The sequence below is a fragment of the Diadema antillarum genome, unplaced genomic scaffold, assembly GCF_040938485.1.
Source record: "Diadema antillarum isolate AM-2024a unplaced genomic scaffold, OU_Dant_1.0 seq00000541_RagTag, whole genome shotgun sequence".
In the NCBI taxonomy this organism is placed as follows: domain Eukaryota; kingdom Metazoa; phylum Echinodermata; class Echinoidea; order Diadematoida; family Diadematidae; genus Diadema; species Diadema antillarum.
This window is the reverse complement of record NW_027271488.1, coordinates 762,339-776,074: the sequence shown is the minus strand read 5'-3', so window position 1 is coordinate 776,074 and position 13,736 is coordinate 762,339. Positions and strand designations below refer to the sequence as shown.

Sequence of the window (13,736 nt, the reverse complement as noted above, 5' to 3'; positions counted from 1 at the left end):
GTTTTGCTTTTGCTTTTGCGTTTTTAGAATTGAAATAAAGCGATCTGGGTATAGCCACAGTCTACTTCTTTGCATGGCCGGGGGGGGGGGGGGGGGGGGGGGGGGGGGCGAGTGTTATCTCCACCCTTCCCTTCCGATGGAGCTTTTATCTTTTTAAGGTTGAAATTGAGATATCTCGTATACGCATATTTGATGGAATCAACATTTGAGAAATCACCAAAAAAAAAAAAAAAAACCTGATTTTTTTTTTTTGGGGGGGGGGGGGGGGGGGCTGAGGGAGGAAAGGGTCGATTAAAAGGGGAAATTCCCCTGAAGATACATGAGGGAACCTTCAGTTTTCGGAATTTAGTGATAAGTCTTGTGCACTCAGAATTATTCAGAATTTTTTGTGAATCCAAAAAGTGTACTTGGCTAGGGAAAGAGGCACAGAGGGGGAGGGTTTGGGAGGGGGATACCCCCTCCCAAGCACGAGAGATTTTGCATATTTTGAATTGAAATTCAACGATCTGGTGCACACTTTGAGTGAAATATTAAAAAAAAATATCTTATTTGATGAAAGGTTGCAAAGGAGACCCGCTTCATGTGCATGCATACAGTATACACGCATTTTTTTTCCGCCTCCCAAATCCCCGGTCCAAATCTTAGGGGGGGGGGGGGGGCGACCGCCCCCGTCGCCCCCCCCCCCCCCCCTGGCTACGCCAGTGGGAGCGGAGCGACCTCCTGGCTAGCGCATGGCTGCCTGCTGTGCGGCCGTACGAACGTACGTACTACTAGATCTAGTATGTACACAGTACGTCAAGCGATGTAAAGCACACGTCATTGCTATACATACTGTAATTTGCCATAAGTACAAGCTACGCTCACGCGGTATGGTAGAAACCAATCGTAATCCAATAGCTCGTCTTTGCGCGCGAACCGAAAACGATTATTATTGGTTAAGCTTTACACCCGCGCGGGAAAATCTCGAAACTTTGGGCTTGGGCATATCGATATTCGGAATATCAGAGAATTTAGAGATATATTTATTTTTTTTTACATTCCATTTTGGGGGTTTAGCGTGAGATTTCGTTTATCAGAGTGAGACAGTCAAAATTGGTTGAATTGCGTGAGTCTCACGCTGATTGCGTGAGAGTTGGCAGCCCTGCCTACCATTGTCACCTTGTTAATGTGTTTGTATACTGTAGGTTTTGGTCACAATCAATCACTTTCCACTCTAAAAATGATCATCACTTTAATGCGGTAGGCTTGAACAGGCCAGGTGACCATTTATTTACACGCTGTTCCAAGCCAGCCCAGGCCCAACCCAGCTGAGTGAGGCTGAGGTGCCTGGTAAAAATGCTATTACGGGGTAGTTACTGTATCCTACAGTCCTCACCCACCACAATATAACAATTGAATCACAGAGCGGAACACTACAGAATTACCACAAAAACATACCTGACCAAATGCCGAGTTTGAGCTGCGAGCTATCAAGATTCTCCATATACGGACCAAGGAACCAGTTAAGGAGGTCCGCCACGAGGGATTCGAACACCATGGTGGTGTGAGGATACCGTTTTCACGGCATAAACACCAAATTTCCGTTTAGATTCGCTGCCACTTGACAGACGGAGATGACGGATACGCTGTTGGCCGTGTATTTTCGATCGCCCGCGCCGCCGCCGCCACCACCACTACCGTACCGTACCACGGATGCACGTAGTGTACGTCGCGTCAGAGCTGCAGAGGACCTACAGGAACAGGAGCGCAAGCGGCTGATCGATCGCTTGCAACGAAGAGGAGGGCTAGGGAGGGATAGCGCACACGATAAAAGTTTTAGACATTCACGATCCGGCGAGCGCCAGCTATAGAAATGAGACGCAGCAGGTAGAAACGCTGCACATTTTTTTTTTTTAATTATCTACTTATTATTATTATTATTATTATTTTAAAAGCAATGGTATTATTCATCCGGCCGAAGAGACAACCTGTGTCTATGCAAATAAGCTCTAGGGGATCTAGTTTACTTCACATAATAATGATTTGCATGATTTTATACGTATCAGTGTACATATTACATGTATATCTAATTTGGCATATATTTTTATTGTATAATGTTGTAGAACATAATGGAAAAAATTATGCAAAAAAGTATTTTATGTCCAACCAAATGAATATGAAACTTGCATAATTATGCGAGGGAGTTGATAAAAATTTGTATTTTTGTAAGAATTTCTTATTTTTTAAGGCCTGATTTCATGGAGCACGCGAACGATTTCCGAAGGACGCGATGGCAAAATCCAACATTCGGAAAAGTTTTTTTCCGAATGTATGTGTTCCGACAATGAAGCCGTAAACCATTCTTGCGCAGTTTGTGCGAAGTTCTCACGACAATGTGCGAATGTCCATTGCTATTAAAAAGTACAGCATGTTTCCGATACGTACACGAAGGACACGCATAATTTTCAGAGAGAAATGTTTTCAAAGAGAGATGATAGCTGTCTTGAGTTGAGTTTTTCTCTTTCCTGTATTTCTCCTATTTCTTTCCCTTTCATTGCTCTGTTGTGTGTGTGCCTATACAGTTGTTGTTTTTTTCTGAGAACCTATACCTCCACTAGCAGAGCATTTTGATTACTTTTTTTTTTCGCAGTTTCTCCCACACATAATCTCCCAAGTTTCAAATGTAATTTTGGCATACTTCAGAATCATTTCAAGTGTATTCTGTGATTTTTTTAATATTTTAAACATTTCATTCTCTTTGCTGGTCTTTAATCTTTATTACTATGAATATAGTTTTTTGAATGTATGCTACGATTTTGATTTGTAGAAAACATAGAGCTTAGAGGTCATACATCCCCCCCCCCGAAAACAAAAATGCGCTAAACGTTCGTGAGAATGTCTCAAAATCTGCGAAGTTTTTCCGATCATTTTACGACGTAACTGCAAACTGTTTGCCCACCTTTTGCGTCAAAAGGTACGCGAACAGTTTGCGGTTACGTCGTAAAAAAATTAATGATCAGAAAAGCCTCGCAGATTTCGCGAAACATAATCTGAGAGACATTTTCCAAAGTTTCGGGGTCTGCTTGGGGTTTCACGAAGATTTGCGAACAGCCGTCTTGCGAGGGTCTTACGCAAACAAATCACGAGCAAATCACGACCAACATTGTGTGCTGAAAAGGTTCGCCAAAAATTCGTTTTTGTTTTTGTTTTTGTTTTGGTTTTAATTCTCAACGAAGTATAAAAAACCGACATCCGGGAACAATTGACGACGCTTCCGAACCCCCGCGTTCGTTTGGCAATCTTTTGCAGACTAAAGAATACGAATGCTGTTTTTTCACCATTCGCCTCCTAGGTGAAATCAGCCATTCGAAGGGTGTGCACGGTCTTGGCTGGTTGAGGTGAGGATTTCAATGAGCTATTAACGTTTTGCGAGATATTCAGAAACCACTCTATGAGATGTCAAAGAGCATGCAATTCTAAGGGGTATCAAAAGGTTAGATTGATGAAAATCGGTTTTGAAATGGCTGAGATATCCACGCTGAAACTTAAGGTGAAACAAAATGATCCTATAATAAAAAGGCTCGGCCTGTCGCCTTTTATTATTATCACTTTTTGATATCTCAGCCATTTGAAAACCAGTTTTCATAAAATAAACGTTGAATCCTTCTTAAAATTACATGCTCTTTCATATTTCATAAGAGGTTAGGGCTTGTCATTATCTCACTAAGGAATGTTCAAAACATGAATCCCCATCACTCAATCAGTACTGTATACAGTCCCTTTAAGCACTGCATTCACATTATAGGTATAGTATACAAAGTCCTAGAGTATACGTACGAAGTTCATATCTGAAATGTAGGTCCCTACGTTCCTTATAGGTTAAAAAAGACGATTCTATACTAAAGAGACAAGCTGCTGCTCTTATCATGCAAAAAAGATATAATAACTTTTGCATATAGATATAATGAGGAACACAACAAAAATAAGTGTCTTAATTGCTTCGAACTTATACGTGAGTGAAGAAGCGAATGTAATGGTTATAAGATTTATTTCCAGCAACCCCCAGAATCTTAAAGTTGCATGCTTATAGAATCATGGATTCCATAGTATTGACATTAATTAGACACTCTACGTTTTGTAAATAAAACACGATGGGAAATTGCGATTATACATTGCTCTTATGATGTTCATCGAGCTCGGGCTGTATCCGACTCGCGGGCTGCATGACTCGTGGATGTCGGGCTCGTTTAAACGTGCATCCAGATCAACGACCCCCAACAATAACAACATTATCATCAATAATTCATTTCTTTGCGCTGTGTTTCCAATCCTGCATTTTTTTCTCGATGTATTCATATAGGCATGCCCGTCAGCGGGGTCTAAGCAATAAATTGCACAGATTCTATATAATACTATGATTTCCCCTTTCTCGAATTCCTAGCAATGATATTGAAAGAAATAATGATAAGGTCTTCTTTATCCAGGGTAGCCTTTATAGCGTTGCCATTGTTCTACCTGCAGAGGGCCCTTCCATTATTATTACCCTAGCGTTGCCAGGTAGGGCCTATACTCATGTATACACCTGGGTCAAGAGGGATATTGTGGGTAAAAACATCTTTTCAAAGGACATAAGCACTGGGCGGGAATCGAACTCGGGTCCTCCGTTGGAGTCGAGATCGCTTATCCACCAGAGCCTTCTAAGGCTCTGTTATCCACTATGCCGCAGCGCCCCCACATAATCAAATAATATCACGGTTTTCATAATTTCTTTGCATATAGCTAAAATTAATGCAAATCAGTGTCTTACGAAAGGAATATTAATCATGCAACTAAGCCATCACTAATTCTGATATGGATGACACGAATTAAAAACAATTTAAAGAGATTTGCACTCTTTCGTGGCAGTACCATCCACTTGCGTAATTTATGCATTATCTGTAAAAATTGAAATACAATTTGATCGTCACATGAGCACAGTAATTTAAGTTATTTTGAATGAATTTCTCCATTTGTCCTGTTTTTAAATTTCTCATTAATGTCCTCATTACTTGGGCACTTTTTAATTGTCTATATACTCAATGATGACTTTGATAATCAATATGTCCAATATGATATGTTTAGGTACCTGCGAATATGTGACAGAGAATAGTTGGAATAGAAGCATTTCCTTTTGTATGTTTGTGCAGGTTGGCAGTTTGTATCCTAAAATGCAGTGCTTGAATTGTAGAATATACAACTAATTACATTATTATCGTGATGACCGCTCCATCCTCTACCGTTTATTTTGTCAATAGTGGACAAGAAGTATCAGGCGTAGACAAGACGCAGATGTGGAGCAAGAGGTGACAGATACAGTACAACGATTTAGATGGGGCCTATTCACATTTTCTGTGATTACTCATTTTCTTACTTTTTTCCAAACATAATTTGTTATTATTATCATTTTTTTTAAAGAAAACTGAATTTATCAATTGAAAATAATAAGGATTGTTCCGTTGGGTGTTTTATGCACACACACACACACACACGCACACACACACACACACACACACAAAGCGCCAATCAAAGAAAACGTTAGATATGGTTGTATTGTTTTTATTTCTTTTTTATTTTCTTTTTCTTTCTTCTTTTTTTTGGGGGGGGGGGGTGTGATTTTTGGATCTGCAGTCAGTACATCGAGCGAGACAACCTCGTCCCCGTAAACTCTGTGTGTATCTCAACGTCATCTCACCGAAACAAAGGAAAAGGCTCTTTGCGGGTGCGTGTGTAGATACTAGAGCAGTTTTTGTGGACCCAGCTTCTTTCTGTGGCATGTCGATGCCTACTAAGCGCCTACGCTACACTACAGTGTACATTCAAGAAAAGAGTGTGTGGATCCCCTGTAACTGTAGTAGCCCGTACAGTGTGGTCAGATCGCGGTAGAAGAAGGCACTGGCGTTTGTGCAGTTGACATCCGTATTTCGTAAGTACAGTCCAATAAACTGTAATTAGAGACAAACTCGAGAATACTATACTCATCTCATTAAATGTGTGCTAGGTATATGTTCAGTCTAGTTAAAGGATACTAGTAGTAGAAGTGCTAATAAACATAGACTCTAGTTAGATTATCACGTCGTCGCCGCCGACTCGATTTGATTGACTGGCTGTCGTACCCCTCGCTGGTCATAACTGCGATCCCAGTATCCGGCCAGCCATGCGAAGAAGTCATGTAAAATTTGATCGATTATTGACTTGACATTGATTGGTGGTGCAGTGTGAGTAATTAATCGAATTGAATTTAATATTAATACTGCCTTTGTTAACATTGTATTTGACATGAAGAGCAAGAGTGTGAGAGGGGCATATGAAGCCCTCTTTAAAACCCCATATCACATCAAACTCTGCATCGCATCGCGCTAACGTAGCGTAGTCCCACTAACTCAAATTATTGTGTGAAGAATGGGTTCTGTTCGCGGATACTGGATGCAGATGCAGATGCAGTGCCAGTGGTAGTGCCAGTATTGAAATGTTACTAGTAAAGTGGGAGTAGTGTCCACTTCACAGCGTAAAATACTTCCTGACTACGCCAGGCTGACGATGGACTGGATTCAGGTAGATTTATACAGGTGTATGCCTTGTAGTTGTTTCCTTCCTAATCCGTGAGTCCATTCAGCATCAAGTCAAGGTCATGGGGGTCAATTGTCACCTGATACAGAGTTGGATATGTCAGTCAGGTGACCCCCTAGTCAGGTTAAAGTCACAGTCCGGGTCTGGTTAAGGTCGTGAGGTACAGTAGATAAGAGGGGAAGTTAAAACCAACCATCCCCCCAAACCAAATCCCACTACAGTCTCCCCCGTTTTATTAAATAGGAGGAGCCCCCGTACTGTGATTAACAAACCCAAATTAAACCCCATAAAAATTGCCGTTAACTATGTCTACTTAAAACATCCCACAAACAGGGGGAACTCACGTCCAACCGTGGACAACTATAAAAACACTTAACAATTTATAAACACTGGGAACAAAATGTCCCTATTCAACATTAAAAGAACACTGGCTTGGGCAACGACAATGACCCAAATGCTCAACAATAATGAAACATTTTAATCACACCTGTTGATTTATAATTGTCATCCCGGACTATGATTTAGTCCCCTGTTTTTTTCTTTGCTTTACTTGCAAACTCTAACAATAATTGGAGACCAAGGTCCCCTCGGCATCCAGAGGTTTTCCCTACATTACAAAAACCAAATTTGCTCTAAAAATACACCGTATTATCCAAAATAAAACGGGGATTACCTGATTATTTTTGCCACAAATGCAATTAAGCATGTGCAAAATTGTCTCCCATAAGAAATGGAATAAAAACAATAACACAATATAAATAGATACCTCTGGAACCGACTTCCACTTAGTCGGAGGCCTATATACATAGCACCTCTGGTATCTGCCGCCAGCTTAGCGGGGTCCAGACAATGGGATGGCATTGTCCTGGCTGGTGGCATCAATGCCCTGTGCCACCTGCTCCTGCCTGCCCTCTGCCACCAATACAACTCTAGCAAAAGCTGACTTAGTGGGATACCCGCCGAGGCATTTCACTATTCAGCTCCCATACGGGAAACCGTTGTGTTGTAGCTGAAGTAAGCATGTGGAAACGCCTTCCTCCACGCCACTGCTTCAGTTGCAGCCGGCTGGCAGCAATGGATGTGGACCTGCTGGTGATGGGAGCAATGCTCTAGCTGCCCATACCAATTCAGTGGAATTGGTGACTGTAGAATCCACACACCCATGAGGATCCAATTCAGGAGTCCTTCTTGGGCTATGAAGGTCTTGGGCAGACATGATGATCCAGCCCCACCTCCCAAGATTGCATTGGTTCTGGAGTCGCACATTGGCACTTGAAGGCAATCCAACATCAATGCTGTGGCATGCGGGATTTGTCGCATGTATCCCCCGTCACCTCCCACCTGGGTCCCACACCATCCTTGTTTTATCCCTTGGCTCTATGCCAGTGGATATCCACTCACCAGGAGTTGCAAAACTTGCATCTCCCTTCTGTGTGTCCTTCCACCTCTCCCATGGTAATTGGATGGTACTGGGAGGGTCATCTGGGACCGACAGAAGAACTTCACTCGGGTCAGCAGGAGTGGTTCCCAACTTATCAGGCTCTGAGCTCTGATCAGGGTTTCCACAGTCTTCATCACGCGGATCCTCCACAGTGGATCCATCAGGGTTAAGACTCTCCTGCTTCCCCTCCATTGCGAGTGAAATGAAATTGCCAGTCAAATAACTTGAGCTGGCATCTTCTTCCTTATTTTTAGCAAGAGCTGTATTGTCTAACTTTTCTATGAATTCCATGAACTCGCGAAAATAATCCAACAGCTCTGAGTCCTTTGTAGATCTATCCTTAGAGGAGCGAGATTGATTCACAACCCTCGACTCCTGAGCTTGGGGAAAAGCAACCTTGATCTCTTTAGGTGCCATATCCCCTAGCTCCTCTAATCCTTCTTGGGACTGGCCAACTCCTGCTCGGGCCAGGGAGTGGCCTCCTCCTCTGGCCCGCTGTCGTTTGACAGCTCCTCCTCATGGAGAGCCACTTTCCTGTCCACCTCCGGACAGTCTCGTTTGAAGTGACCAAATTTCCCGCAAAGGTAGCACGGATTGCAGTAGGGGTCAGCTGTGGATGTGGTAGATGGACTGCACGAGAGCGCTTTGGCTACCTTTGCTGACAGCTGATTTACAGTGTCCTGGAGAGAAACAAACTTCTGCTCTAGGCTCTGTATTCGCTGCCCCACACTTGACGTCGGTCCCTCAGGTGTGGCATGCTGCTCAATCTCAACCTTATCACGCTCACCAGAACGTTGACAGGGAGACCTTGGACAAACATCTACCTGGCGGACACCTGCCTCTGCAGGCTGGGAAGTATCCCAACGTACAGAAGCACTGCACACTTCCCTGTGACTGCGAATTCCTTGAGAAGCCTGTCCCAATACCGCATGTCGGGAGTATACCAGCCAGGTGACTAACTCCAGCGCAGCTTCCACTGTCTTGGGTTTCGAACTAAGAGCAGACAAGCCTGCTTCCTGTTTGCGACAACCCTGACAAAAACGGACAACAGCTTGGCGCTGGACGAGGGGCTCTGGTACTCCTGGAAATGCTTTATTAGCAAGAGATACCACTCTCCTTGACCATTCTAAGGTGGTTTCATCCTCAGACTGTTTGGCCCGGGAGAATTCCATCTGAACCATTTCAGGTGGATCGGTAGCACCAAACTGCTTCTCCATGCACAGCACCAATTCCTGGTAACTAGCAAGAGGGTTTCTCTCAAGGAGCATCCGGTAGTGATCGCTCACTTGCCCCTTCAGGCACCACATTTGGTCGCGTCGCTGCATGGGCGACCACCCACTCTCGTCTGCGAAAGCGGTGAATTTAGCATGGAAGGCTCCCCAATTTCCCTTCCCGTCAAATGAGATTGACCTGGGCAAGGATGGGAGCTTCCCCACTTTCTGAGAGGTATTCCACCCACTCAGACTCATGTTTGCTAAATCTCGCCAGCTAGAATGCAGCACCCCATAGCGGGTTGATCCCTCCACATAAGGTTTTGGGATTGAGCTGTCCCCTGTGAACTGAGGTGCGGAGTAACTATACAACTGCTCCTCCAACATGTCATTATCAATCCTACCCCCTTGACCCTGTGGGTAACACCTAGTAGGAAGGGACTGTAATGGGGTCGATACCCATGGACGTCCTAACGGAATGCTACCTGCACGTCCGCCTACATGGGTTCCACGCCAAGAGTGTGGATAGCTGTTGTAGGGGTGTAGATGTTGTCCTACTTCCCCCTCTGTTGATGGATGCCCTCCTGGAGAACAGGACGGGCCTGTCTCCAAGACCTGATAACTTGGGGTGGCGACATGGCTGGCCAACCCCGAACCTGGCCTTGCACTAGGAGTATACATCCCAAATCTATATAATTCACCTTTACTGGCTGTAATAACATCCCAAACCTACCAAAAATAATGGTTATATACCAAAATACTTTATCACAGCCTTTCACAACTTATAATCTTACAAATTCTATACCCTCAAAACAATTCACCTTACTTTAATAAATTCCACTCGCTAAATCCCAAAATATCTCCTTTTAATTTTAACTTTATACTTCTCAACCAACCTACTGAATTAAAATATATACTCACTCTATTTATCTAATTCTTCAACTTTACCTGAAGAATTACTTCCCTATTCAACAGTTAACCTACAAATCATACACTTTATCAAATCTTACCAGATTCTCTCAAATATCTTAATACAACCTATTTCAGGCAAGACATTCACCAAAACAATCTCGCCTCAAAAATCCCCACAATTATCTTACTATTTTAACAAATATTTATCTAACCTCCTTAATAAACTAACTTATCCTTCCAAATAATTCCTAATTATATTTCCTATAACCACTTTTTTCCTCTTATTCCTTTATCAAAAGTGTTATCCCTGACCAAATCAATATCTCATCTAAATTAAATATTAGTGCCAAATAAATATCCAACTATTACTCCAAACCGGACCTTTGTCTATTAAATAAACCTATAAACCTACCTAACAGTTAAAATATTGGAAGCTATGTGGGTTGCCCAAAAGCGATCCAACCCCCTACCAATCAGGGAGGAAAGGGACAAAGATAGAACACACTAGAACAGAACAATGGCAAGTACAACACGCACAATAATTATGACAGGAGTGCACCACAAATTACACTTAAACGAATACGGAGTACAGCTGACAACGCACGAAGAGTCAGCTGGCGTACCATAGACTGCTATGCTCCGCTACGGAACGGCTGCCCGCTGTTCATTCACACTGCGCGGTGTTCAACACACCGCTAGACGCACGTACTGCAGGGACAATGCGGCCGTAGATCGAATACACAAATGCGGTTAATGCAGCTAGCGTCGTCCTATTACAACGTACAGCGCGACGCGCGAATGGTACACAGCTGCAGTGTGCAAACCACGCTCACGATGCGAAATAGACCGGCGTTCCGTACTCCGTTTGGTCCAAGACCAAGCGCGCCGCGTATGCATGCAACGTTAACGCTACCACGAATAACGATGTAGTAAGCGCGAGCGACGGCGAATCGCGCTGCAACACAGTGTATGTAGCACACACACTCGCAGAAAACTAATGAGCGCGCAGTACCACCAACCTTAGCTACAAGTACGGATCTAAAGTTAGCTAGCTCGTACAGTACAGTGCGCAGCGTGTGTAGGCACTCAAAAGTATAAGTTAGACCAAGTGGAGTGTAGGTCCTGGTCTACTACGTCAAAAGCTAGAGTAACACTACAAACAGAACAGTTACTAGACCTAACGCGGGCTAGCGCTCCTGATAAGCTTAACGCAACACAAAACTTCAAAAGCACCAACAAACACGAACAAGACGCAAACGCAACCGAACACGAATCGACTCGCAAAATGACTCGCTCGGGCAAAAGTGTTCTTGTTAATTTTGTTTTTGTTCGTTTTTCTTTTTCTTGTTTCTGTTTCCTTTTCTTCAACCCCGAGCGGCTCCCCAGACGTTAGCTGGGTGGGCACGTCATACACATGAAACGACAATCACAGACTGTATTCACACCCACACTCAACAAACCTATTTAGAGTCAGAGAAACAAATCTAGGACTAGGTCTACAAAAATACCAGGAGAATTTAACACACAACAGTAACGTAGAACAGCTAGAGTAGGACGGTCTGACTAAACAGTTGCCTTTACGAACGTCAATCTATCTCTCACTTAGACGACGATTTGACAAATAATACGATGTGACGCTAAACAGTAACACGAGTTCGCAATCAAAAATATCGTTCCAATCAGGATCGCTCGGACGTCGCACAAAACACAACGATGATAACAATCAACACGTAAGTTCGCACACAATCGTTCACTTTTGATTCCCCGCCGGTCGCTCGCCCCTTTCAGCGCTACCGCCCTGAGACAATCCCCGTCTCCCTGCAGTCAGCGCCGACCCGGTCCGCGAACCGACAACTTACAGTACAGTAATTATACACACAGTGCAACGCGTAATGTGCGAACATTAATACACACACATAATGTATTTACGCGGCCATTGCCCTGCGACTTACCTCGCAGCCCAACCGATACGGTTGATTAAAATCGGCAAAATTCGCGCAAATAGGCCAGCAATCCTGCCGACTACGCCAATAAAGTGGGAGTAGTGTCCACTTCACAGCGTAAAATACTTCCTGACTACGCCAGGCTGACGATGGACTGGATTCAGGTAGATTTATACAGGTGTATGCCTTGTAGTTGTTTCCTTCCTAATCCGTGAGTCCATTCAGCATCAAGTCAAGGTCATGGGGGTCAATTGTCACCTGATACAGAGTTGGATATGTCAGTCAGGTGACCCCCTAGTCAGGTTAAAGTCACAGTCCGGGGTCTGGTTAAGGTCGTGAGGTACAGTAGATAAGAGGGGAAGTTAAAACCAACCATCCCCCCAAACCAAATCCCACTACACTAGTCTAGTAAATAGTTATGTCGCGTGTGCATGTGGCCCATCATAAGAATCAGATTAAGGTGATGATGATCAAAGGGCCCCAACCAGATCTGACCATATGCTGTGAGAACAGACAGCAGCATGCATTTTATGTTTAACGAGTAATCATGAAGCTAGATCATAAAATAGTAATTAGACTAGAGTAAAATATTCCGTTTGCGGCAGTTTAAGCATTGTTAAGGGTTTTTCCAACTTGTAAACAAATCAGGCAAATTATTTTCAACCATTTCATATATCATAGACAAGATTATTCATTAACGCAATTGTTTTCGTAAAAGAAATTAACCATTGACCAACGCAGTTTTCATGATTTACCAGGGCAAAACCCGGCACAATTTTCGCCGATAAGGGCGATATGCGACGTATAGTTGGGCAGATATGTGAAAAAGATGCTCACATCCGGCGGAAAGTATGAAATTTTGCATATAGGGGTATTTTGAGGCGCTGATTTCAAAAATTGCCGGATCCAAGAGATCTGATGACGGGGTCGGCGGCCATTTTGAATTCCAATATGGCCGCCGTCAAAGATCCCTATCTTCAGTTCTGACTGACATTAGCCATTGGAATTTGATATATAAAAGCATGAAGATATGATGACTTCAATAACAGACTTATTTGATGTGTCTGACAAGCTGCACGGCAGCCAATTTGAATTTAATACATATTTGCCATGTTGGAGTGTTGAAAATCTCTATCTCGGGTTTGTAAATTAGGCTACCTGATTGAGCGCGCGTTTGTAACTGATAGAGTGCGCGCTGATGTATTTACATTGTGACGTCAGTGAAAGGTGCATTATGCTTCCTTTTGCTGCACTTTTTGACATGCCCGTGAATGTTAGTCGTGATGTTTGTCTTCGTAGCCACATTGGAATTCAAAATAGCAGGCATTGCGTTTGTCAGACATATCACATCAGTTAATATTTTAACTCAGTATGTTAAAATACTTGTTTACACCTAATTTCAGGGTCACTCACCACTTAGAAATCGAGATAGGGATTTTGAATATTTCGTCGAGGCGGCCATATTGAAATTCAAAATGGCGGCCATTCAATGTTTGTCAGACACTCCGAATCAATCTGTCATCAAATTCAATGTGTCAAAACGCTCATGTGTACCAAATTTTGGTACCACAGGTCATTCAGAACTGAAGATAGGGATCTTTGAATTTGTTTTGTGATGGCGGCCATATTGGAATTCAAAATGGC

General features: G+C 43.2%; 1 protein-coding gene across 1 annotated transcript in view; it reads right to left on the bottom strand.

Moving 5' to 3' along the window:
* LOC139734699 (intermembrane lipid transfer protein VPS13A-like) overlaps positions 1-1,571 on the bottom strand; it is a 115,663-nt gene extending 114,092 nt beyond the window's left edge. Inside the window, exon 1 of the mRNA XM_071645492.1 lies at positions 1,438-1,571. Within this exon, the coding sequence (XP_071501593.1) occupies positions 1,438-1,537 (100 nt within the window). The 5' untranslated portion in view covers positions 1,538-1,571. The remainder of the gene's footprint in view (positions 1-1,437) is intronic.
* Between the last annotated feature and the right edge of the window lie 12,165 nt (positions 1,572-13,736).